This window comes from Oratosquilla oratoria, chromosome 36 (assembly GCF_046742065.1).
Source record: "Oratosquilla oratoria isolate Oo_2021 chromosome 36, ASM4674206v1, whole genome shotgun sequence".
Taxonomy (NCBI): Eukaryota; Metazoa; Arthropoda; class Malacostraca; order Stomatopoda; family Squillidae; genus Oratosquilla; species Oratosquilla oratoria.
Window position 1 is genome coordinate 28,802,293 of NC_134812.1, and position 24,425 is coordinate 28,826,717.

General features: G+C 38.4%; 4 protein-coding genes across 4 annotated transcripts; all 4 read right to left on the minus strand.

Moving 5' to 3' along the window:
- Nucleotides 1–610: 610 nt before the first annotated feature.
- Nucleotides 611–1,380, minus strand: LOC143019168 (uncharacterized). The gene has a single exon (XM_076174861.1). The coding sequence runs from the start codon at nucleotides 1,219–1,221 to the stop codon at nucleotides 667–669; it is 555 nt and encodes a 184-aa protein (XP_076030976.1). The 5' UTR covers nucleotides 1,222–1,380; the 3' UTR covers nucleotides 611–666.
- A 3,733-nt stretch (nucleotides 1,381–5,113) lies between these two features.
- On the minus strand, nucleotides 5,114–5,837 carry LOC143019169 (uncharacterized). The gene has a single exon (XM_076174863.1). The coding sequence runs from the start codon at nucleotides 5,723–5,725 to the stop codon at nucleotides 5,195–5,197; it is 531 nt and encodes a 176-aa protein (XP_076030978.1). The 5' UTR covers nucleotides 5,726–5,837; the 3' UTR covers nucleotides 5,114–5,194.
- Nucleotides 5,838–12,892: 7,055 nt separating this feature from the next.
- Nucleotides 12,893–13,447, minus strand: LOC143019083 (uncharacterized). The gene has a single exon (XM_076174781.1). It carries the CDS (start codon nucleotides 13,445–13,447, stop codon nucleotides 12,893–12,895), a length of 555 nt encoding a protein of 184 aa, XP_076030896.1.
- An 8,768-nt stretch (nucleotides 13,448–22,215) lies between these two features.
- LOC143019170 (uncharacterized) lies at nucleotides 22,216–23,056 on the minus strand. The gene has a single exon (XM_076174864.1). It carries the CDS (start codon nucleotides 22,927–22,929, stop codon nucleotides 22,399–22,401), a length of 531 nt encoding a protein of 176 aa, XP_076030979.1. The 5' UTR covers nucleotides 22,930–23,056; the 3' UTR covers nucleotides 22,216–22,398.
- Nucleotides 23,057–24,425: the final 1,369 nt, after the last annotated feature.

A 24,425-nucleotide genomic window follows, 5' to 3' on the forward strand; every position in this document is an offset into this window, starting at 1 on the left:
GATGCCTGACAAATGGATATTTTTATTCATTTAACTGTAAACACATCCAAAATTAGATTCAATGTCCAATAATAACTTACTACCGACAATTAGTCTATCATAGTTGGCATCATTATCGAGTAAACCTTAACTATAACAATTAAGATCTGTTGTCTTAATCACTTTTTCCCTCAACTGACCAGACTAAATGATGGTCATTATGTGCCGTTGAGAATCAAGCCAAATCCTTCTCAGTTACAAAGGCGATTGGGGACAATGCCCTCCGGCGACGTCTTTTACTTATTCGTTTATCTGTTAATCTATTTTCAAAAGCGATATCGTTTCCAGAGGAAAAACTCTTGTAATGATATCTTGCTTCTCTGATGCAATGGAAATCAAAATGACCCCAACATGACCTTAGGTGACTATCGGTGCCCGCCACGAGCCCCTGACAAAGGTGGAGGACTTTAGCTGTAATAGCTGACCACTTCCTGGGGCACACTCTTTCATACTAACTTTACAAGAAACATCAGTCAGGAAATAAACTTTCACGGTTCCAGGAATTTCGTAGGTTAGATTTGAAGGTTACAACAAAGATAGTGAATGTAATTAACAATTTATTTGCAATAAATAGATTTTTTTGTACAAAATTCTTGAGAAGAAGATTGGGAAGGAGACCTTAGCCTTTCATCGTCCATATCCAAGAGGCGCCTTGCACACGTGCTCACCAAGACATCTGTCAAAGCAGCACTTGTCCACGCCACTGCACGCTCCGTCATTCGAGCAGGTGATGGGAGGTCCGAAGATGCGCGGACACACGGGCCTGACTGGTGGGCACTGACCGGGTTTGACGATCTGTGTTGCGATGGGGTCGGCTGGTTGGTTGTTGGTCTCACAGCAGTAGGCCGCTCCTTCAGGAGTCTTGCACCAGTAACGGCAGTTGCTACTGGGGGCGACAGGAGGAACAACTCCACCGACGATCCCGTGACCGACGCCGCCGACTACGGGATGTCCTTGGTGACCGAAAGGAGGTCTTCCGACATGGGGTCTCCCTCCGAAGTGACCAGCACCTCCAAGACCAGGGGCTCCGATGGGAGGACCTTGTGCATGAGGGGGATGTCCCCCAAAGAATCGAGTATTTCCAGCTCCACCACTTCCACTCGCAGCATTACCCTTGTCGTCTTTGAGTTTCTTACCCGCCACCAAGGCGAGGGACATGAGCAGGACGCACAGGACTTTCATTATGAAGGTCAGTGATTAGCAGAGTAGAAACCTTTCACAATGAAAACTTCTGCGGGAAAATAAGGCGTATATGATGCTCGGCTGCTTCCTCGCTGTGTTGCGCAGATGAAGCTGGAAGGTCGTGTGTGTCTGCTCTCGTCCCGCCTTTGCTTATATATCGGATACCGGTCCCACTATTCCCTCCCTCCACCCCCTTCCTCACCTCCCCCTTTGCTACTCTCAGTTTTAAAGAACTGGTATTCCCTCCGCTTTGCCTCACCTCCTACTTGTCGAGGGGATTTTCTGTTCTACGTCATAACAGATCTTTCCTGGAAACAGGGTTCAAAATGTGTAAAGTCTTCAGAGATTGACGAGGGGTTCACTTAGTTACTACATAGGCGAATATATCAACACACGCACGTGTTTCATACTCGTATATATATATATATATATATATATATATATATATATATATATATATATATATATATATACATATATATATACATACATACATACATATATATTTATATATTTATATATTATATATATATATATATATATATATATATATATATATATATATATATGGAAAGGTAAGGATGTTTTTTGGGCTTTTATGGATTTGGAAAAGGCTTACGACAGGGTAGACAGGAAGGCAATGTGGGAGCTCCTGCAGATGTATGGGATAGGAGGAAACCTTTTAAGAGCAGTCAAGAGTTTTTACGAGAGTAGTAGGGCTTGTGTTAGGATTAGAAATGGAGAGAGTGAGTGATTTGAGGTAATGGTTGGACTTCGTCAGGGGTGTGTTATGTCGCCCTGGCTGTTCAATCTATACATGGATTGGGTCAGGAGTTGGAGATGGTTAAAGAAAATTAAGAAAAGTGGGAAATAACCCAATTGTTGTTTGCTGAAAACACTACGCTTGTAGCAGGATCAGAGGAGGGATTATGGAAGTTAGTGACAGAGTTTGAGGTGCGTGAAAATAGGAAGCTGAAGATAAATGTGGGCAAATGTAAGGTGATGAGATGTACAAGGAGAGAGGGTGACAGCAGGCATATATATATATATACATATATATATATATATATATGTATATATATATATACATATATATATATATATATATATATATATATACACATATACATATACTAGCCAATTACCCACGCGTTGCTGCGAGTTCGTGAATAATCCCTAACCAAACCATACCATACCTAACTTTAACCCTTAACCCTAACCAAAATATTTTAAATTGAATATAGCTTTAAACATTCCCCCTCCTAGATGTGCGCCCCCCCTACCCGAAGGTTGGGAAACCCTAGTTTGAAAATACATGCATACACAAATACAAATATCATATGCACATTCTTTTGCGTGCGTGTGTGAGTGTGTGTGTGGATTGACAATAAATTTCTATAGCTAAAAGGTGAAGAAATGTATCTACTTTATTTATCTTCAAAATATATATGGTTATAGGGGTTTATTTGGAAAAACCTAGGAAGATTTTGTAAATGATGAATTTCCACCGCACTAAAATTAAATGAAAATAAGCAATATCTAAACATTTGGTAAAATTATGCAATCATTTTACATTTGGAGGATTTTTTTCTTGCAAAAGCTATCATGATTTGTGGTAACATTAATTTCACAAATATAAATGATATTCGTGAACACATACAATGGTTTGTTTAATTATATTGATTCTTATGTTAGAAAAATAATAACTTAATGTGGGACTACAGTAGTGGCGTGTTCCCTCACCATAAACCACCTAACTTTAACCCTTAACCCTAACCAAAATATTTTTTTTTATTAAATATAGCTTTAAATACTCCTCCTCGCAGGTGTGCAATCCCCCTCCCGAAGCTGGGAAACCCTAGTTTGAAAATATATGCATACACAAACACAAATATCATGTGTACACACTCTTTTGTGTGCGTGTGTATGTCTACAACTGAAAGGTGAAGAAATGTTTCTACTTTATTTATCTTCAGAATATGTAAAGTTATAGGGGTTTCTCTCCAAAAACGTAAGAGTTTGTGAATGAACTATTTCCGCCCGCACAAAAATTAAATAAAAATAACCAATATTTCAACATTTGGTAAAATTATACAATCATTTTCCATAAACATGCTTTCTTCTTGTATGTATGTATGTATGTATGTATGTATGTATGTATGTATATATGTATGTATGAATGTATGTATGTATGTATTAGGGTGTAGTATCGTAACCATTTTTATATCACATTTCAGGTTTTGTAGAGTAGACCAATCAAAATTTGGAAATAAAGATGAAAAAATCTGAAGAAATAGTGACACTTTTTGGGACCAAAAGCCTACTTAAAACTGACTTCTCCTTAGGATTAGGCTGGTTATATTTAATTATTATAGATTTTGGCTCTGGAGCTAGAATTGGGCCATTTTCTCACAGGAAGAAAATTTGCATTTTAACTCGTTATATAACTAAGGTTTAGGCATTTTTAGATTGAGAAATTCCTTCTATGTAAGCTACTCGGAGGGCACTATAAATTAATCGATGTATGATGAATTTAAGTGGTATTTACAAAGTACTTCCTATTACCCTCTTATCCCTTTACTTTTTTTAGGAATGTACCCTCTGGGGCTACAGGTAGTAGGATTAGTCCTATCCCCGTCCATTTTTTGTCACCTCGTACGACTCAAGTGGGAAAACTTGGTGGCAGCATTCTCTCCCCCCACCACAGGGTAGGCGAGAAAAGAAAGTGAATATTCAGAAAAATAGTACAGGACAGTAACAAGGGGTTGGAGGACTATGGTATTATCAATTAGGAAGATAACTCCCATGTAATTGACCATCACAAAGTCTCAAGGACCCGACAGGAAGGAATTTTACTGAATCTAATGCAGCCAGGTACATCCTTGTTTAAGTACTTCTAAAGATAATGTTTGAATCTGAACTTTAAAGAAAGAATGATCGGACAGGGTCAGAAAATCCGAAGATATGAATAGCGAATTGACGAAGAAGGTATAAGGAGTTGATACACGTTTTCTTCTTGTGTTAAAATACTCTACAAGAGGGTTTCCCACCTAAGGGTACATGTTGAATAACATAGAATTTATGGAAATAATGACAAATATTTAAGGAACATTATCCAAGTAATACATAAAATTCTTCAAAATTTTAAAATGATACAATGACCTTGTCCAAAAGTAAAATGAAAATTCCGTATCACTTATTCTGTTCAATGGTGACCGCATAATAGTCACTGGAACTAAAAGATTTGAAAAGTACCTTTGTGAAGAGTCCACGACCAAGCGCCGATCGACCACGTACATACACGCACACACAACCACACTCACACACACAAACAAACACAGGTCAGTCAAAACGTAAACGAGCAGATTAAGGATAACATCTCAGTTTTCCTTAATCTACTTGTGACAAACTCTTTCAAAATGTCCACCAAATTAACTCCACCAAATCAATGAAAAGTATACAATTGTCAACTGACGTGATACAAATAGTATCCAATTTCGTTTAGTCGAGACAATTTCCCATTCTACACAGGGTAAGCGACAATCTCGACCAACTCTTTGGTAACAGTCACAGAAAAAAAATAAGATAACTCATTAGATGATTTTCTTTCATTGTTAGAAACTCCCAGCCTTCAGAGCTCATTACTTTGTCAGTGTTGACAAAAGCTGAGGTCAAGAGGTACTGTGCCGTGCTTCAAGAAGCCATTAAAAATTGAGCATGGGTCTCTAATGACATGACAGGAACTTGATTTTTGTAGCAACATAGAATCCGTGTTTCAAATAAGAGGTTACAAATATACATGATACGAGTTTGATTTTTATTCAAAATAAATATGTATCTTTTGATTATGCATAAACGCACGTTGTATCGTCTCCATAACTATGAAATAAATAGGTTGGATTGATTGATGATGCAGAGCAAAAGCCTCGGCTGAGGCCCCAAGCTTCTTATGATGAGCTACTTTAAAAGATTATTATCGTCCATATCCAAGAGGCGCCTTGCACACGTGCTCACCAAGACATCTGTCGAAGCAGCACTTGTCCACGCCACTGCAAGCTCCGTCATTCGAGCAGGTGATGGGAGGTCCGAAGATGCGTGGGCACACGGGCCTCACTGGCGGGCACTGACCGGGCTTAACGATCTGCGTGGCGATGGGGTCAGCTGGTTGGTTGCTGCTCTCACAGCAGTAGGCCGCTCCTTCAGGAGTCTTGCACCAGTAACGGCAGTTGCTACTGGAGGCGACAGGAGGAACAATTCCACCGCCAATCCCGTGACCCACGCCTTGGTGACCGAAAGGAGGTCTTCCGTCATGGGGTCTCCCTCCGAAGTGACCAGCACCTCCTATTCCAGGTGACCCAAAGGGAAGGCCCTGTGCATGATGGGGACGTCCTCCGAAGAATCTAGTACTTGTAGCGCCGCCACTTCCGCTCGCAGCACCACTTTTAAGGTGTTTACCCGCCACCAAGACGAGGTAGGACATGAGCAAGGCACATAGGACTTTCATTCTGCAGGTCGGAGAATATCACGTGAACAATCGAAGATTCTTCCTAGAGGTAATTTTCTACTGAAAAGAGTGGATGCGCTGACAAGATGAGGGACACTGTACGTCCTCTTGTTGCAATTTAAGGCCAAGTGTGTCCGTCCACGTCTGCGGTGGCTTATATGGTGCGCAACGCTATTCACCTCTCCCCCCTCTCTTCCTCCCTCGTCCTCTTCGTGCACTAGCTCGCATGGAATGGAGCGGGATTCCCCCGGTTTTGCTCAGAGTTCAAAGGGGATTTTAGACTGACGTCATCGTCTTCGGTTGTTCCCCAACTATGGTTTGCGGAATTCAATCGGGAGCACAGGTTCATTTCCAATGTTCCTGTTGAAATTTCGCAAATGGACATGCTCCATTGCACCCACATCTACACACGCACTTGCATTCGCAGTTGTACCTGTATACGTGCAAGTACACTCACGTGAGCATGTGTACGGCCATTTTGGTACACTGATGGTGTTACAGTCTTCCTACTTCATCACTCAGACTTAATCTGACTTCGGAAAGGGGTCTGTACGATGAGAAGAGTATCTTGAGTTTTAGTCCTGTTGAAACACATATGGCTGTATATTCAAATCGATCATACTGCCTTGGCATTAGCGCTGAATTGCAGCACTACTCTATTTTATCTCTAATGCCTGCCATTGCAGGGAAAGGTTGAAAAGTCGCGAAAGTGTGGCTTGGTCTCTTGCCTATCACTTACCGGGAGTCGAATCAAGGCCTCTCATTCTTTTAGATATGTAGTTTACCATGTCACAAGTAAAGTAGTGTTTTTGTCGAAGTTACTATATTGATAAAAATCACAATTTAGTAATGTGTGCGTAGTGTGATATGATTGTCTATCCTGGCGTGCATAAGTTTAATTATGATTATCTTAGACGGAACGGCACATTGGAAGTCCCTTCGTGAGCGCATTGTAAAATACATCAGTTATAATGATAAATACCGTTGACTTCTGTTAAACCTGACTCTTCGAGCACTTGGATCAAATTTGCTATCATAAACTTCTCATTTTCACAGCATTTTTTCTTTCTTTTTATGATTGTTGACAGATCAACCCACGTAATGATATACAATTCCATTCTCGTTCCTCCCTTCCTTCAGCTCCTCTTCTATCCCACCCCTTATGACTCGTCCTCTTCAGCTTCCCTTGGTGCCATGTGGGTATGATAATTGGCACTACAATTTCATTGTCCAATTGATCGCCTCCAACCACCGCAGGGGTCGCTTATTTCGTGGTAGGTATTCCTCTTCCCTGCGGAGGCTACCTCCTGGCCAAACCGACGGTGATTCTCAGTCCAACACCAGGAGTCTCCCGTTTGGGATCAAGATAAAAAAATATATAATAATAACCATTCCCCTACGACTCCTAGTGTTAATTTGATTATGAAAATGTAACTCCACTATCATATATATAAAAATAATTATAATTCAGTCAGAAAGAACGAATTAGACATCCCGGTCTGGGAAAACATAATGACAAATGAGGATGAAAAAAGTTTTCGGCAATAGCGTAGGTGTGGGGAACCCAGGCACGGACAAGAAAGCAATTCCAGAGGAGAGAACTTGAAGTTGCAAAAGAAACTCCTCCACACTCCTCCACTCAAGGGGCAGGGGAGATGGTGGCATTGGTCATATGGGCGAGATGATAGTGCATATTGTTTAGTTGGGTTAAGGTTAGACCTATGTTTAGGTTTAAGCTCAGGTTAGGGGAGGTTAGGGGAGGGGAGGCTACGTTGAATTAGGCTAGGTTAGATTAGGATAGGTTAAGTTAAATTAGGTTAGTTTTTGTTTGTTTTGGTTTGGTTTGGTTTGGTCGACTTGGTCGACTTCCATTATTTTCGGTGGTTCTTATCGGCAAGTGGCCTTTATTCCCGCCTTCGTTCTCACCGGCTTATAATTTCTGACGGCCGAATTACATTATTTTCGGTTCTTCTTGCAAGTCCTCCGTCTTTTATTCCCTTTTTCGTTCTCACCGTCCCGCCTATTTTATTTTCTGCTATTTTTGCCGGCCGGATTCCATTATTTTCTCTATCTATTGCAAGCCATATGGTCTTTATTCCCTCTCTCGTTCCCACCGACAATCCCTTTTTCATTTCGATTACTATAGCCGGCACAGTTCGAATATTTTTGGTGGTTACCTGCCAACCGGCTTTTATTCCCGACAATAATGATAATAATGACAATAATGATAATAATAATAATAATCATGATAATAATAATAATAATAATAATAATAATAATAATAATAATAATAATAATAATAATAATAATAATAATAATAATAATAATAATAATAATAATAATAATAATAATAATAATAATAATAATAATAATAATAATAATAATAATAATAATAATAATAATAATAATAATAATAATAATAATAATAATAATAATAATAATAATAATAATAATATAATAATAATAATAATAATAATAATAATAATAATAATAATAATAATAATAATAATAATAATAATAATAATAATAATAATAATAATAATAATAATAATAATATAATAATAATAATAATAATAATAATAATAATAATAATAATAATAATATAATAATAATAATAATAATAATAATAATAATAATAATAATAATAATAATAATAATAATAATAATAATAATAATAATAATAATAATAATATAATAATAATAATAATAATAATGATAATAATAATAATAATAATAATAATAATAATAATAATAATAATAATAATAATAATAATAATAATAATAATAATAATAATAATAGTAATAATAATAATAATAATAATAATAATAGTAATAATAATAATAATAATAATAATAATAATAATAATAATAATAATAATGATGATGATGATAACAATAACAACAATGATAATAATAATAATAATGTTATTTTTATTGTAATATCAATCTGCGTCATGAGCATGTTTCTACCCGAGAGTGACCCTGCCCTGCGGAAGACCAACAAGTTGGGCGCAGAAGAATTTCCGATCGACGGCTCAGCAGGAAGCGTCCCTCCAGGGGGTCAGACGCCGATGAAGAGCGTCCAGAAGAAGAGTGGCTTGGGCAGCCACAATGGGAACGGCGCGGCGCTCCCCTTAAATGACTCTAAGGACGACAGTCAAGTCCAATTCAAGATGACATGGCTTGGGCAGCCATAAAGGGACCGACGTTACCCGTTATTGACTCTATGGGCAAGAGTCCAATACGCTAAGGTCAATAAAGAGACCTTTTTGGCATTAAAAAGCTGTTATGGGCTTTCTTTTTTTAAAGGGCTTCATTACGAAATATGGAAAAATTTAATGAGCTCTGAAAAAATTTGGGCGTATCTTTACTTAGGCTAAAAAGATTGTGGGCTAAAACACGCTAAGGTCATTGAGGAGACCTTTTTGGCATCAAAAAGCTGTTATGGGTTTTCTTTTTTAAAGGGCTTCATTGCGAAACATGGAAAAGTCTAATGAGCTCTGAAAAATTCTGGGCGTATCTTTACTTGGGCCAAAAAGATTATGGACTACAACACGCTAAGGTCATTGAAGAGACCTTTTTGGCATTAAAAAGCTCTTATGGGCTTTCTTTTTTAAAGGGCTTCATTACGAAACATGGAAGGTCTAATGGGTCTCTGAAAAATTTTGGGCGTATCTTTACTTGGGCTAAAAAGATTAGTTGCAGGTCAGCAAGAGCCATAAGTCAACAAATTGAGTGAAATTATTTGGACTTCAATGGGCGTGCCCTCAGCTGAATAAAATTATTTGTTTTTTATCAAGAAATTGACGAAGAGCGAGCTTGACAATTTTCTTTTATGCTTTATTTATTTTTTCCCCTAAGGTGTGAACAAAAATAATAAAAGAATCGGGATTCAGTGATATGAATCTTCAGAACTAAGGCTTCAACAGTCATGTTTGTTTTATCAGTAACCATAGCAACCAACCACTTCTCGCTAGCGTGATGATTGCTTTTGCGACTTCGTCTGAGTGGAGCCGACTTTGGTTACGATCTTTTGTTTTTCAAATTTTCAAATGTCAAATTACTATTGCGTTAAGAAGATGAATGACGAACGAAGAGAAGCTGAACCTATACGATTGATAGATACATTGTTGAGAGGTTCTTGCGGAATTCTACAATATTGTAACAGAAGTCGTTTCTACTCAGTCGAATTAGCGGAGGCAGGTAGCATACTGGCCTAGCGTGCCACCAATAAGTCCCAGTGGCTCCCAACTAATATTTCGTCTATGCAAACGCCAGATGATTTTATTAAGCTATACCCATGCATCTATTTATTTTGTTTATTATTATTTGTGTTGTTATGATGTTTTATTTGTTTGATTGTTCATTTATCATTATTATAATTTATCATTTATCATTATTGTTCCATGCATTTATTTATTTTATTTATTATTATTTGTGCTGTTATGACGTTTTATTTGTTTATTTATTTATTTATCATTATTGTAATTTAATTTCGCATCCGACCTAGTTATGAATCAAAAGGTCTCCTGTGGGCATGATCCTCCTTTGTAATCCTTTGTAATCCTTTCTCTCCTCCTCATTTCTCACTCTATCCATACTTCTCAGGCACCTCATCTCAAACACATTAAAACTCCTCCTCTCTTCCTTCCTTATGTTCCATGTTTCTGCCCCGTACAGGAAGAAAAATTTGTTTTAACTCATTATGTATCTAATGCTGGGTAATTTCAGATTGAGGAATTCCTTCGTTGTAAGTTACTCGGAGGGCACTATCAGTTGATAGATGTATTACAAATTTACAAGATATTTACAGAGTACTTCCTATGGAAGAATATGTCCTCACCTTTTTCGTTGTATGTTATAGATTCAATCCTTATACCTCTATGCTCCTTACCAGGCAGTCATTAATTGGTTTACTGCATTTCATCTAACACGTGTCTCCCATCCTTGTATCAAGCTCTGTTTCTCGTTAGTTGTGAGTAATGTTTTACTCTACCCGTGATTTTCTTGATTTTGGTAAAGATTATTTATGTTAGAAAATGGGAAGTTTATATTCATCTAAAAAGGTGCTAAAACGGAAATAGAAATAAATGAATAAATAAAAGAGTGAGTAGAGGGTAATTTTTTTTTTTACTGGTAAAGTATCGTCCCTACTATATTAGGGCTCTGTCAGACTATTTGTTTTATTAAATGTAAGATTAATTGTGATATAATTTAGCACTCAGTATATTCCATTGACTTCACATGTATTATTTCTGTTTTATACTAACGGGTCTTTCTGTTATTTATTTCCAGGGTTAAGATTAGTGCACTCTAGCCAGTGAGTTAACAGTAGACTTCTATTTTGTTGGTATTCACTACCAAACCTACCCTAAAGGGGCATTTAGACGGCCAAATGGTTTGACAAACCCGGTTTGTCAAACAAGTGTTTGAAGTGATATTTCACCGTACAAATAGGATATTTGGTTGTCAAACACTTTCGACAAACGTGTTTGACGACCAAATGCCCCATTCACACGGTCAAACATCACTTCAAACACTTGTCTGACAAACCGGGTTTGTCAAAGTGTTTGACCGTGCAAATGGCCCTTAATGTAAGAATCTTTGGTGCGAGTGGTTGATGAATGTAGCACCATCTGCATACTAGAGCTTAACGATTAATGTGGTCGTGTGGTTTCTCGTACACATTCTGGCATGTTAAAAACATAATATCGAGGATGATAGGGAAATGTACTGCATCTTTTCTTAAATGGAAATATTTCCGTTGCCGTCATATTCAGTAAATAAGATTGGTTGGTGTTATCAAAAAGTAAAAATTATGAACCATGCATCTGTTTGCGCTGAAACTACCCTCGGTGACTACAAAGCCTGAGGCAAACCCGGTTTTTTGTCTCTCCTTGAGCTCAATCCCAGCCTCATTCGAATCCAATACCTCCTCCTCCTCCTTCTCCTCCTCCTCCTTGTTCTCCCCGATCCTCTCACGACCAGAAGTAAGCTTATTTTCTTCTTCACAGGCTCCCAACTTTAAAATTATATCCACGAAACTTTCCAAAGTTTCCCATCAGGCAGGCCCAGAGGACGGGGAGAAGAGGCTTCGAAATCAATAAAGAAATTCTTTCCATTCCCTTCCAACCACGTGACTACTTCAGGGTTTGGCGGAGGTGGGTGGGATTGTTCGTATGGGCGAGGTTGAAGTGGATATTATTCAACTGGGTTTAGCTTAGGTTTAAATTAGGTTAAGAGACGTTAGGTTTAGGTTATGTTAGAGTACGTTAAAGTACGTTAAATTAAATAAAGTTAGGTTACGTTAGGTTTGGTTTGGTTTTTCTTAGATTTGGGTAGTTGAGGTTCGAGTTTTAAAATAATGGGAATTATTGGACACAGTCATTAGCAGAGAACTAAAGGAAGAACCAGTCTGAATTTATTCACAACAAAATCTATGTAGGGGACAATGGCCGCTGGTGTGTAAAAGATAACAGTTTGAGCACTCCGATTAGTAGAGAATGATGCCTGACAAATGGATATTTTTATTCATTTAACTGTAAACACATCCAAAATTAGATTCAATGTCCAATCATAACTTACTACCGACAATTAGTCTATCATAGTAGGCATCATTATCGAGTAAACCTTAACTATAACAATTAAGATCTGTTGTCTTAATCACTTTTTCCCTCAACTGACCAGACAAAATGATGGTCATTATGTGCCGTTGAGAATCAAGCCAAATCCTTCTCAGTTGCAAAGGTGATTGGAGAGAATGCCCTCCGGCGACGTTTTTAATTATTCGTTTATCTATTAATTTATTTTCAAAAGGGATATCATTTCCAGAGGAAAAACTCTTGTAATGATATCTTGCTTCTCTGATGCACTGGAAACCAAAATGACCCCAACATGACCTTAGGTGACTATCGGCGCCCGTCACGAGCCCCTGACAAAGGTGGGGGTCTTTAACTGCAATAGCTGACCACTTCCTGGGGCACACTCTTTCATACTAACTTTACAAGAAACATCAGTCACGAAATAAACTTTCATGGTTCCTGGAATTTCATAGGTTTGATTTGAAGGTTACAACAAAGATAGTGAATGTAATTAACAATTTATTTGCAATAAATAGATTTTTTTGTACAAAATTATAGAGAAGATTGGGAAGGAGACCTTAGCCTTTCATCGTCCATATCCAAGGGGCGCCTTGCACACGTGCTCTCCAAGACATCTGTCGAAGCAGCACTTGTCCACACCACTGCACGCTCCGTCATTCGAGCAGGTGATGGGAGGTCCGAAGATACGTGGGCACACGGGCCTCACTGGTGGGCACTGACCGGGCTTGACGATCTGCGTGGCGATGGGGTCGGCTGGTTGGTTGGCGCTCTCACAGCAGTAGGCCGCTCCTTCAGGAGTCTTGCACCAGTATCGGCAGTTGCTACTGGGGGCAACAGGAGGATCAACTCCACTGCCGATCCCGTGACCGACGCCGCCGACTACGGGATGGCCTTGGTGACCGAAAGGAGGTCTTCCGACATGGGGTCTCCCTCCGAAGTGACCAGCACCTCCAAGACCAGGGGCTCCGAAGGGAGGACCTTGTGCATGAGGAGGATGTCCTCCAAAGAATCGAGTATTTGCAGCTCCACCACTTCCACTCGCAGAATCACCTTTGTTGTCCTTGAGATTCTTACCCGCCACCAAGGCGAGGGACATGAGCAGGACGCACAGGACTTTCATTATGAATGTCGGTGATCAACGGAGTAGAAACCTTTCACAAGGAAAACTTCTGCGTGAAAATAAGGCTTATATGATGCTCGGCTGCTTACTCGCGGTGTTGCGCAGATGAAGCTGGAAGGTCGTGTGTGTCTGCAACAAACAACAACAACAAAAGGGGGGGGGATAGATAGTTTGAAGCTGGGTTTAAGGAGGAGGGTTGGGGTGTTAGTAGAAGACGACAGTAATGAAAATGAAGGAAGTTAAGTATAACAGAGTGGGGCAGACCCACTTGCATGGTTTTTTATATGTTTGGACGGTCGTGTTGGTCATTTTGTTAGAAGGGCGTATGAGGTTGACCAGGGGGGTGCGTACGCATTTTTTTTTTTTTTTTTTTTTTTTTTTTTTTTTATTGTTATTATATGCATGTTTTAGTTTGCCTTTATATAGGTTATTGAATTTAAGGGGTATTGGTTGTTTGGGTATTAATGGTGCCCACTAGCAAGGGGAGGGTCGGAATTTACTCAGTATGTACATGCATATGTTTTGATAACAAGTGCGATTTTTTAAACCGGCTCCTCAGGGAGTTTGTGATGTTATTTATTAATTTTTTATTTATCTCTTTAGTTAGTTATTTGTTCTTTGGCGTTCTCCTTTTATATTTATTATTTGATGGTAATTTGATTTCAGTATATCGCACGTGTTATCTTTTTTTTTTTTTTTTTTTTCATACATACATGTGAATACAGTGTAACCACTTTCACACATATGTATGCACATATACATAATTATAAAACATTGGAATAATATGCACGGCAATTTGTCTTAATTAGACTATGATTAATGTTTATCTTAATTACACTATTGAACTGATTTGAAGTTAAGAATTTATGTAAGCAAAGGAGTCAAAAATGAATTTATTGAAGCAAGATTTTTGGTGCATATTATTTAAGTGACGACACGTGTGGTTGACACGCTACCTCACTACACATAATGACATTGATATTGACAAATTAAATATATTTAAGTTTTAGTTTAAATATGATTTGTTTATTGGATGTGTGTGTAGATTAGAATTAGCTGTAATATGGTGTGGGTGGATTGGTGTTTATTCTAGGGGAAATTCTTGGCCACCAGTGGTGGTCAGGAATGTTGTCTGTGTCTAGTTTGTTGCTCTGAGTTATAAGGTCTTGATTGACGGTTGTAAGGCTATTCCATGTTTTCTTTCCTAGTCTGTGGCATCTTGTGTTAAGAGGTTCTATTTTATCTTGTTTGTGTAGTTGTTCCATTGTTGTGTTGTAAGGCGGTGTGTGTTTGTGTGCTTTTCTTATGATCTTGTTTTGTGTAGCTTGTATTTGCTTGTATGTGCTGTTGTTTAATGTGGTGTTGAGTATTGGAGGGTATTCTAATTGTGGCCTTATTAGTGTCTTGTATAGTTTTAATTGGATTTTTGTGTTTAGTTTTTTAAATCTTTTTAGTTTTTTATTTGTGTTGTTAGCTAACTTTATACGTGTGTTTATGTGTGGTCTTATGCCTTGTGTTCCTATGCGTGCTCCTAGTGTGATTAATTGTTTTTTGAATGGTATGTTATTTCCTTCTATTGTGATTGGTGTTGGTTTGCGTGCGGAAATGGAGAGTATTTGGAATTTTGTTTTATTTGTGGCTATTTTCCATTTCTTTTCAAATGTGTCTATTGTTTTTATTTCTCTTTCTGTCTTTTTGGCTAACATATTTCTACTTTTGTGTTTGGGGTAGGTGATAATTTGTGTAAGGTCGTCTGCGTATTGTATTTGGAAGCAGTGTGGTGAGGGTTTTGGTATGTCTCTTGTGTAAAGGTTGAATAGTGATGGTGATATTATGCTTCCTTGTGGTACTCCACTGTGTAGTTTGAATGTTGGTCCTGTATAAGTATTTATTTTTATGTTTGATGTTCTGTTGTCTAAGTAATTGCATATAAGTTTGTTTATGGGGTCTGGTAAGTTGATCTGTAGTATCTTATATTTAAGTCCTTCGTGCCAGACTTTATCAAAAGCTTTTGAAATGTCTCTTGAAACTATGTTGCATCCTTGTTTGTGTTTTTGGCTGTTGGCGATGTGTTCGTAAAGTGTTGCTAGTGCTGTGTGTGTGCCTCTTCCTGGAGTGAATCCGTGTTGGTTTGGGTTGATTTGGTTGTTGTTTACTAAGTGAGTGTATAGTCTGTTTGTTATGATTCTTTCGAATATTTTGGCTGGTACTTCTAGAAGAGAAATTGGTCTGTAGTTCCCTACGTTTGTTGTCTGTTTGTTCTGCTTTGGGATGAATATGAGTGTGGAGTGTTTGAATATGTTTGGGAAGTATCCTAGGCTTAATGTTTCGTTTAGTGTTGTTGTTAAGTAATCAAGCATGTTGTCTGGTACGTGTTTTAAAATAATTTTGTTTATTCCTGATTGTCCTGGTGTTTTATTTTTCATGTTTTTTATTGTGGTTTTGATGTCGTGTGATATTATTGGCTGTGTTATTGTGTTTTCTGGGTCTAGTCTATTTAGATCTACTATGTCATGTGGGGTGAGATCTTGTGAATGTTGTTGTAAGTGAGCTAGTATTACTTGTTCGTGTGTTTGGTCAAATTGTATGTTTTCTTCCGGAGTGATTTTGAATGTGTTCTCCCAGTGTTTGCGGAATGCTGTTTCTTTTTCTTTGTCAGTATGGTATTTTGTGTTGTTTTCTTTTATGTATGGGATGTTAGTTGTGTTGGTACCTGTTAGTCTTTTTATGTCATTCCAGAAAAGTTTTGGGTTTTTGGTGTTTATGTTGATTTTGTTCATTAAATTGTTCCATGTTTCGTTGTATAGTTTTTTGCTTTCTTCTATTAGGTCTTGTTGGATTAGTCTGATTTGTGTTTTGGTGTTAGGATTCCAGAATCCATTTCTTGTGTTTGTTAATATTGTTTTATATTTCCATTGTAGTAGTTTGATTTTATCTGTTGTTTTGGGTGAAGGAAGTTTACGGTAAGTGGAGATTGGTATATGTAGGCGGATGGCTGTCTGTAACCAATTGTAGAATATGTTTAGTTTTTCGTCTATGTATTTTGTGTCTTTTGTTGTGTGGGATAATGTGTGAGATTGTCTATGTATGTTATGTGTATTGATGGTGTTTTCTAATGTGGTCTTGAAGTCTTTCCATTTTACTTTAGAGAAATTATGTTTCGGTGTTGTTGGTATGAGGATGGGTTTGGTGGAGAGTTTAATTTCTATTGGTAAATGGTCTGAGGACGTTAGGTCGCCTTGTCTTATACTATGTATTAGGTGGTGGTGTCTGTTTGCGAGAATGATGTCTGGTTTTCCTACTCGTTGATGTGAAATGTAAGTGTGGAAATCAGGGCCAAGATAAGTCATGTGGTTTTGTTGGATGTATTTGTAAATAGTTATGCCTAGAGTGTCGTTGTAACTGTGTCCTAGTGAAATGTGATGTGCGTTTAAGTCTCCTATTAGGTAGACTGGAATTTGTTTGCGCATGAGACTGAGTATGTCTTGTGTCGGGAAATGTAGTCTGCGAGGGGGTAAGTATGTGGTGGCAATGATTATTGGTCCTTTTTGAGTTTGGAGTTCTATTGCTAGAACTTCCTCCTGAAATGAGTCTAGTAGTTTGTATGATATTCCTTTTCTTATTGCTATTGCTATGCCGGCGTTGTCTTCATTGTATGTGTTTAGTGAGTGTGTGTTATAGTTCCATATCTTTATGTTTTGTTTGCCTGTGGAGTTGAGTAATATTACTTCTGGAGATATCTTCAGGTAATAGTTGCTCAGCTCGTTTCTTCTGTGAAGTGTCCATTTTAGTACGTTATGTTGTATTATGGTTACTTGTTCTAACATGTGTTTTTATTATCTTTTATTAGTTTTTGATTGTTTTTGTTGTGAGTTATTTCTTTTGTTTCGTTTGTTAGTTTGGTCTTCTTGGGTGTTATTCTGAGTGTTTTCTGTGTTTGGGTGATCATGGGATTCTGTGTAGTTGTTACTGGAAAAAGATCTGTAGTTATTTGGTGTGTGTTTTGTGTATGTGGAGGTGGAAGCTTGAGGTTCTGTGGAGGTGGAAGCTTGAGGTTCTGTGGAGGTGGAAGCTTGAGGTTCGTGTGTGTCTGCTCTCGTCCCGCTTTTGCTTATATAGCGGATACCGGTCCCAGTATTCCCTCCATCCACCCCCTTCCTCACCCCCCCGTTTGCTACTCTCAGGTTTAAAGAACTGGTATTCCCACCCGCTTTGCCTCACCTCCTACTTGTCCAGGGGATTTTCTGTTCTACGTCATAACAGATCTTTCCTGGAAGCAGGGTTCAAAATGTGTAAAGTCTTCAGAGTTTGACGAGGGGTTCACTTAGTTGCCACAGAGGCGAATATATCCACACATGCACGTGTTTCATACTCGTGTATATATATATATATATATATATATATATATATATAAATATATATATATATATATATACATATATATATATATATACATGTGTGTGTGTGTGTTGTTAAAATCGACAGCATTAAGTGGGTTGTTAATCTTCTTATGGATATTCTCTAGCTTTCTAATCGATACTCTGCCATTTGGATGGTGGGCATAAACCACGTTGTCAAAATTATTTATTTATTCAACGTTTCGTCTGCAAAGAGACATCTTCAGGAAAATCTGTAACATAAATATTATCGACATACAGAAATAAAGAAAAAAGGTGTTAACCTAAACAAAATTCACAATTATGGAAATAGATATCAATAAATCAGCAATAATACAAATCCTATCTCGATACATGGGCCGTTGGGGACCGCTACTTACGAAAATTTAAGGTCCAAAGAAATGACGAAGTAAATCGTCGGTTGGTGACTTATATATACAAACCTAGCCGGCTTGGGTTGTGGAAGGGGTAGTGGGAGAGGGATTAATAGGAGGGGTTGGCTTCTCATTAAGACGGGAAGGAGAGGGTCGGGGGGAGAGGGGTTGGGGGTTAGGGGGGTGCGAGGTCTGTTGGGGGGAGAATGGATGGAGTGGGTGGGAGGAGGTGGAGGGTGGGGTTGGGGCGTATTGACATAGGGTGTGGTCACGAGTGGTGGTGGCTTCACTGCACCCAAGCCGGCTTAGGTGCATTTCTTTGGACCTTTAATTTTTGTAAGTAGCGGTTCCCAACGGCCCATTGAATGAGGTCTCCTGTCGGCATGCTCCGCCTTTGTAATCCTTTGAGGTACTGCAGATGTATGGGATAGGAGGAAAGCTTTTAAGAGCAGTCAAGAGTTTTTACGACAGTAAATAGAGAGAGTGAGTGATTTGAGGTAATGGTTGGACTTCGTCAGGGATGTATTATGTCGTCCCGGAGGTTCAATCTATACATGGATGGGGTGGTGCGAGAGCTGAATGCAAGGGTGGTGGGTCAGGAGTTGGAGATGGTTAAAGAAAATGGAGAAAAGTGGGAGATAAAGCAATTGTTGTTTGCTGAAAACACTGCGCTTGTAGCAGAATCATAGGAGGGATTGAGGAAGTTAGTGACAGAGTTTGGGAAGGTGTGCGAAAAAAATGAAGCTTAAGATAAATGTGTGCAAATGTAAGGTGATGAGATGTACAAGGGGAGTGACAGCATGTTGGAAGTGACCATATATACATATATATATATATATATATATATATATATATATATATATATATATATATATATATATATTTATATATACACTAGCCAATACCCGCGCGTTGCTGCGAGCTCGTGAATAATCCCTAACCTAACCATACCATACCTAACTTTAACCTTTAACTCTAACCAAAATATTTTTAATGAAATAAAGCTTTAAACACTCCCCCTACCAGATGTGCCCCCCCTAACCGAAGGTTGGGAAACCTTAGTTTGAAAATACATGCATAGACAAACACAAATATCATGTGCACATTCTTTTGCCTGCGTGTGTGAGTGTGTGTGTGGATTGACAATGAATGGCTACAGTTAAAAGGTGAAGAAATGTATCTACTATATTTATCTTCAGAATACATATGGTTATAGTGATTTATTTGGAAAAACCTAGGAAGAGTCTGTAAATGATAAACTTCCGCCTAACTAAAATTAAATAAAAATAAGCAATATTTCAACATTTGGTAAAATTATACAATCATTTTACATTTGAATAAGTTTTTCTTACAAAAGCTATCATGGTTTGTGGCAACATTAATTTCACAAATATAGATAATATGAACACATACAATTGTTTGTTTAATTATGTTGATTCTTATGTTACAAAAATAATAATTTAAGTGGGGACTACAGTAGTGGCGTGTTTCCTCACCATAAACCACCTAACTTTAATCCTTGACCCTAACCAATTTTTTTTTTTTAATTAGATATAGCTTTAAATACTCCCCCTCTCAGGTGTGCAACCCCCCTTCTGAAGTTGGGAAACCCTGGTTTGAAAAAATATGCATACACAAACACAAATATTATGTGTACATATTCTTTTGTTTGCGTGTGTATGTACATGTGTGTGCGTGTTTGGTTTGACAATAAATGTCTACAGCTGAAACGTAAAGAAATGTTTCTAGTTTATCTTCAGAATATATGAAGTTATAGGGGTTTATCAGCAAAAAACGTAGGAATTTGTGAATGAAATATTTCCTTCAGCACAAAAATTAAATGAAAATAACCAAAATTTCAACACTTGGTCAAATTATACAATCATTTTCCATAAACATGCTTTCTTCTTACAAAAGCTATCATGATTCGTGGCAACATTAATATCACAAATGTAAATAATATTTATGGATACATACAATGGTTTGTTTTATCATATTAATTCTCAAGTCACAACAAATACTACGCGACTTCAGGGGATACTACATAAACCTCCTGCGTAAACCTCCTAACTTTAACCCTTAACCCTAACCATTTTTTTTTTTTTTTATGAAATATAGTTATTCAAGTACCTGGAGTGATAGGGTATCAGAATATATATGGTTATGTGGGTCTATCTCTAAACCATAGGAGGAGTTCGTGTACAAACAAACAAAGAAACAATCAGACAGACAGACAAAGGCTACTATTTATTATAATAGATATATATATATATGTGTGTGTGTGTGTCTATATATATATATATATATATATATGTGTGTGTGTGTGTGTGTGTGTGGGTGTGTGTGTGTGGGTGTGTGTGTGTGTGTGTGTGTGTGTGTGTGTGTGTGTATGTATGCATTAGGGTGTAATATCGTAACCATTTTTATAGCACATTTCAAGTTTTGTAGAGTAGACCACCTAAAATTTGGAAATAAAGATGAAAAAATCTGAAAAAATAGTGACACTTTTTGGGAGCAAAAGTCTACTTAAAACTGACTTCTCCTTAGGATTAGGCTGGTTAGATTTAGTTATTATAATTTTTGGCTCTGGAGCTAGAATTGGGCAATTTTCTCACAGGAAGAAAATTTGCATTTTAACTCGTTATGTATCTAAGGTTTAGACATTTTTAGTTTAAGGAATTCCTTCTATATAAGCTGCTCGGAGGGCACTATAAATTAATCGATGTATGATGAATTTAAGAGATATTTACAAAGTACTTCCTATGACCCTCTTATGCGTTTACTTTTTTTAGGAATGTCCCCTCTGGGGCTACAGGTAGTAGGATTCCTAGTCCTATCCCCATCCAATTTTTTGCCACCTCGTACGACTCAAGTGGGAAAACTTGGTGGCAGCATTCTTTCCCCCCACTACAGGGTAGATGAGAAAAGAAAGTGAATATTCAGAAAAATAGTACAGGACAGTAATAAGGGGTTGGAGGACTATGGTATTATCAATTCAGAAGATAACTCCCATGTAATTGACCATCACAAAGTCTCAAGGACCCGACAGGAAGGAATTTTACTGAATCTAATGCAGCCAGGTACATCCTTGTTTAAGTACTTCTAAAGATAATGTTTGAATCTGAACTTTAAAGAGAGAATTATCGGACAGGGTCAGAAAATCCGAAGATATGAATAGCGAATTGACGAAGAAGGTATAAGTAGTTGATGCACGATTTCTTCTTGTCTTAAAATACTCTACAAGAGGGTTTCCCACCTAAGGGTACATGTTGAATAACATAGAATTTATGGAAATAATGACAAATATTTAAGGAACATTATCCAAGTAATACATAAAATTCTTCAAAATTTTAAAATGATACAATGACCTTGTCCAAAAGTAAAATGAAAATTCCGTATCACTTATTCTGTTCAATGGTGACCGCATAATAGTCACTGGAACTAAAAGATTTGAAAAGTACCTTTGTGAAGAGTCCACGACCAAGCGCCGATCGACCACGCACACACACATGAAAATACATACATACACACACACAACACACACACACACACACACACACACAAACACAGGTCAGTCAAAACGTGAACGAGTTTTCCTTAATCTATTTGTGACAAACTCTTTCAAAATGTTCACCAAATTAACTCCACCGAATCAATGAAAAGTATACAATTGCCAACTAACGTGATACAAATAGTATCCAATTTCATTTAGTCGAGACAATTTCCCATTCTACACAGGGTAAGCGACAATTTCGACCAACTCTTTGGTAACAGTCACAGAAAGAAAATAAGATAACTCATTAGATGATTTTCTTTCATTGTTAGAAACTTCCAGCCTTCAGAGCTCATTACTGTGTCAGTGTTGACAAAAGCTGAGGTCAAGAGGTACTGTGCCGTGCTTCAAGTTGCCATTAAAAATTTAGCATGGGTCTCTAATGACAAGACAGGAAATTGATTTTTGTAGCAACATAGAATCCGTGTCTCAAATAAGAGGTTACAAATATACATGATACGAGTTTGGTTTTTATTCAAAATAGATATGTATCTTTGAATTATGCATAAACGCACGTTGTATCGTCTCCATAACTATGAAATAAATAGGTTGGATTGAGTGATGATGCAGAGCAAAAGCCTCGGCTGAGGCCCCAAGCTTCTTATGATGAACTACTTTAAAAGATTATTATCGTCCATATCCAAGAGGCGCCTTGCACACGTGCTCACCAAGACACCTGTCAAAGCAGCACTTGTCCACGCCACTGCAAGCTCCGTCATTCGAGCAGGTGATGGGAGGCCCAAAGATGCGAGGACACACGGGCCTCACTGGCGGGCACTGACCGGGCTTAACGATCTGCGTGGCGATGGGGTCAGCTGGTTGGTTGACGCTCTCACAGCAGTAGGCCGCTCCTTCAGGAGTCTTGCACCAGTAGCGGCAGTTGCTGCTGGGGGCGACAGGAGGAACAATTCCACCGCCAATCCCGTGACCCACGCCTTGGTGACCGAAAGGAGGTCTTCCGTCATGGGGTCTCCCTCCGAAGTGACCAGCACCTCCTATTCCAGGTGACCCAAAGGGAAGGCCCTGTGCATGATGGGGACGTCCTCCGAAGAATCGAGTATTTGTAGCGCCGCCACTTCCGCTCGCAGCACCACCTTTAAGGTGTTTACCCGCCACCAAGACGAGGTAGGACATGAGCAAGGCACATAGGACTTTCATTTTGCAGGTCGGAGAATATCACGTGAACAATCGAAGATTCTTCCAAGAGGTAATTTTCTACTGAAAAGAGTGGATGCGCTGACAAGATGAGGGACACTGTTCGTCCTCTTGTTGCAATATCAGACCAAGTGTGTCCGTCCACGTCTGCGGTGGCTTATATGGTGCGCAACGCTATTCACCTCTCCCCCCTCCCTTCCTCCCTCGTCCTCTTCGTGCACTAGCTCGCATGGAATGGAGCGGGATTCCCCCGGTTTTGCTCAGAGTTCAAAGGGGATTTTAGACTAACGTCATCGTCTTCGGTTGTTCCCCAACTATGGTTTGCGAAATTCAATCGGGAGCACAGGTTCATTTCCAATGTTCCTGTTGAAATTTCGCAAAGGTACATGCCCCCTTGCACCCACATCTACACACGCACTCGAATTCGCAGTTGTACCTGTATACGTGCAAGTACACTCACATGAGCATGTGTACGGCCATTTTGGTACACTGCAGGTGATACAGTCTTCCTACTTCATCACTCAGACTTAATCTGACTTCGAAAAGGGGTCTGTACGTTGAGAAGAGTATCTTGAGTTTTGGGCCTGTTTAAACACACATAGCTGTGAACGCAATTTGAAGCCAGTGTATTCAAATCGATCATACTGCCTTGGCATTAGCGCTGAATTGCAGCACTGTTCCGTTCTATCTCTAATGCCTGCCATGGCAGGGAAAGGTTGAAAAGTCACGAAAGTGTGACTTGGTCTGTTGCCTACCACTTACCGGGAGTTGAATCAAAGCCTCTCACTCTTTTAGATATATTGTTTACCATGTCACAAGTAAAGTAGTATTTTTGTCAAAGTTACTATATTGATAAAAGTCACAATTTGGGAATGTGTGCGTAGTGTGATATGATTGTCTATCCTGGCGTGCATAAGTTTAATTATAATTATCTTAGATTGAACGGCACATTGGAAGTCCCTTCGTGATCGTATTGTAAAATACATCAGTTATAATGATAAATACCGTTGACTTCTGTTAAACCTGACTCTTCGAACACTTGGATCAAATTTGCTATCATAAACTTCTCATTTTCACAGCATTTTTTCTTTCTTTTTATGATTGTTGACAGATCTACCCTCGTAATGATATACAATTCCAATCTCGTTCCTCCCTTCCTTCAACTCCACTTCTATCCCACCCCTTATGACTCGTCCTCTTCAGCTTCCCTTGGTGCCATGTGGACGTGATAATTGGAACTACAATTTCATTGTCCAATTGATCACCTCCAACCACCGCAGGGGTCGCTTATTTCGTGGTAGGTGGTCCTCTTCCCTGCAGAGGCTTCCTCCTGGCCCAACCAACGGTGATTCTCAGTCCAACACCAGGAGTCTCCCGTTTGGGATCAAGATGAAAAAAAATATATATTTGATAATAACCATTCCCCTACGATTCCTGGTGGCAATTTGATTATAAAAATATAACTCCACTATTATATATATAAAAATAATTATAATTCA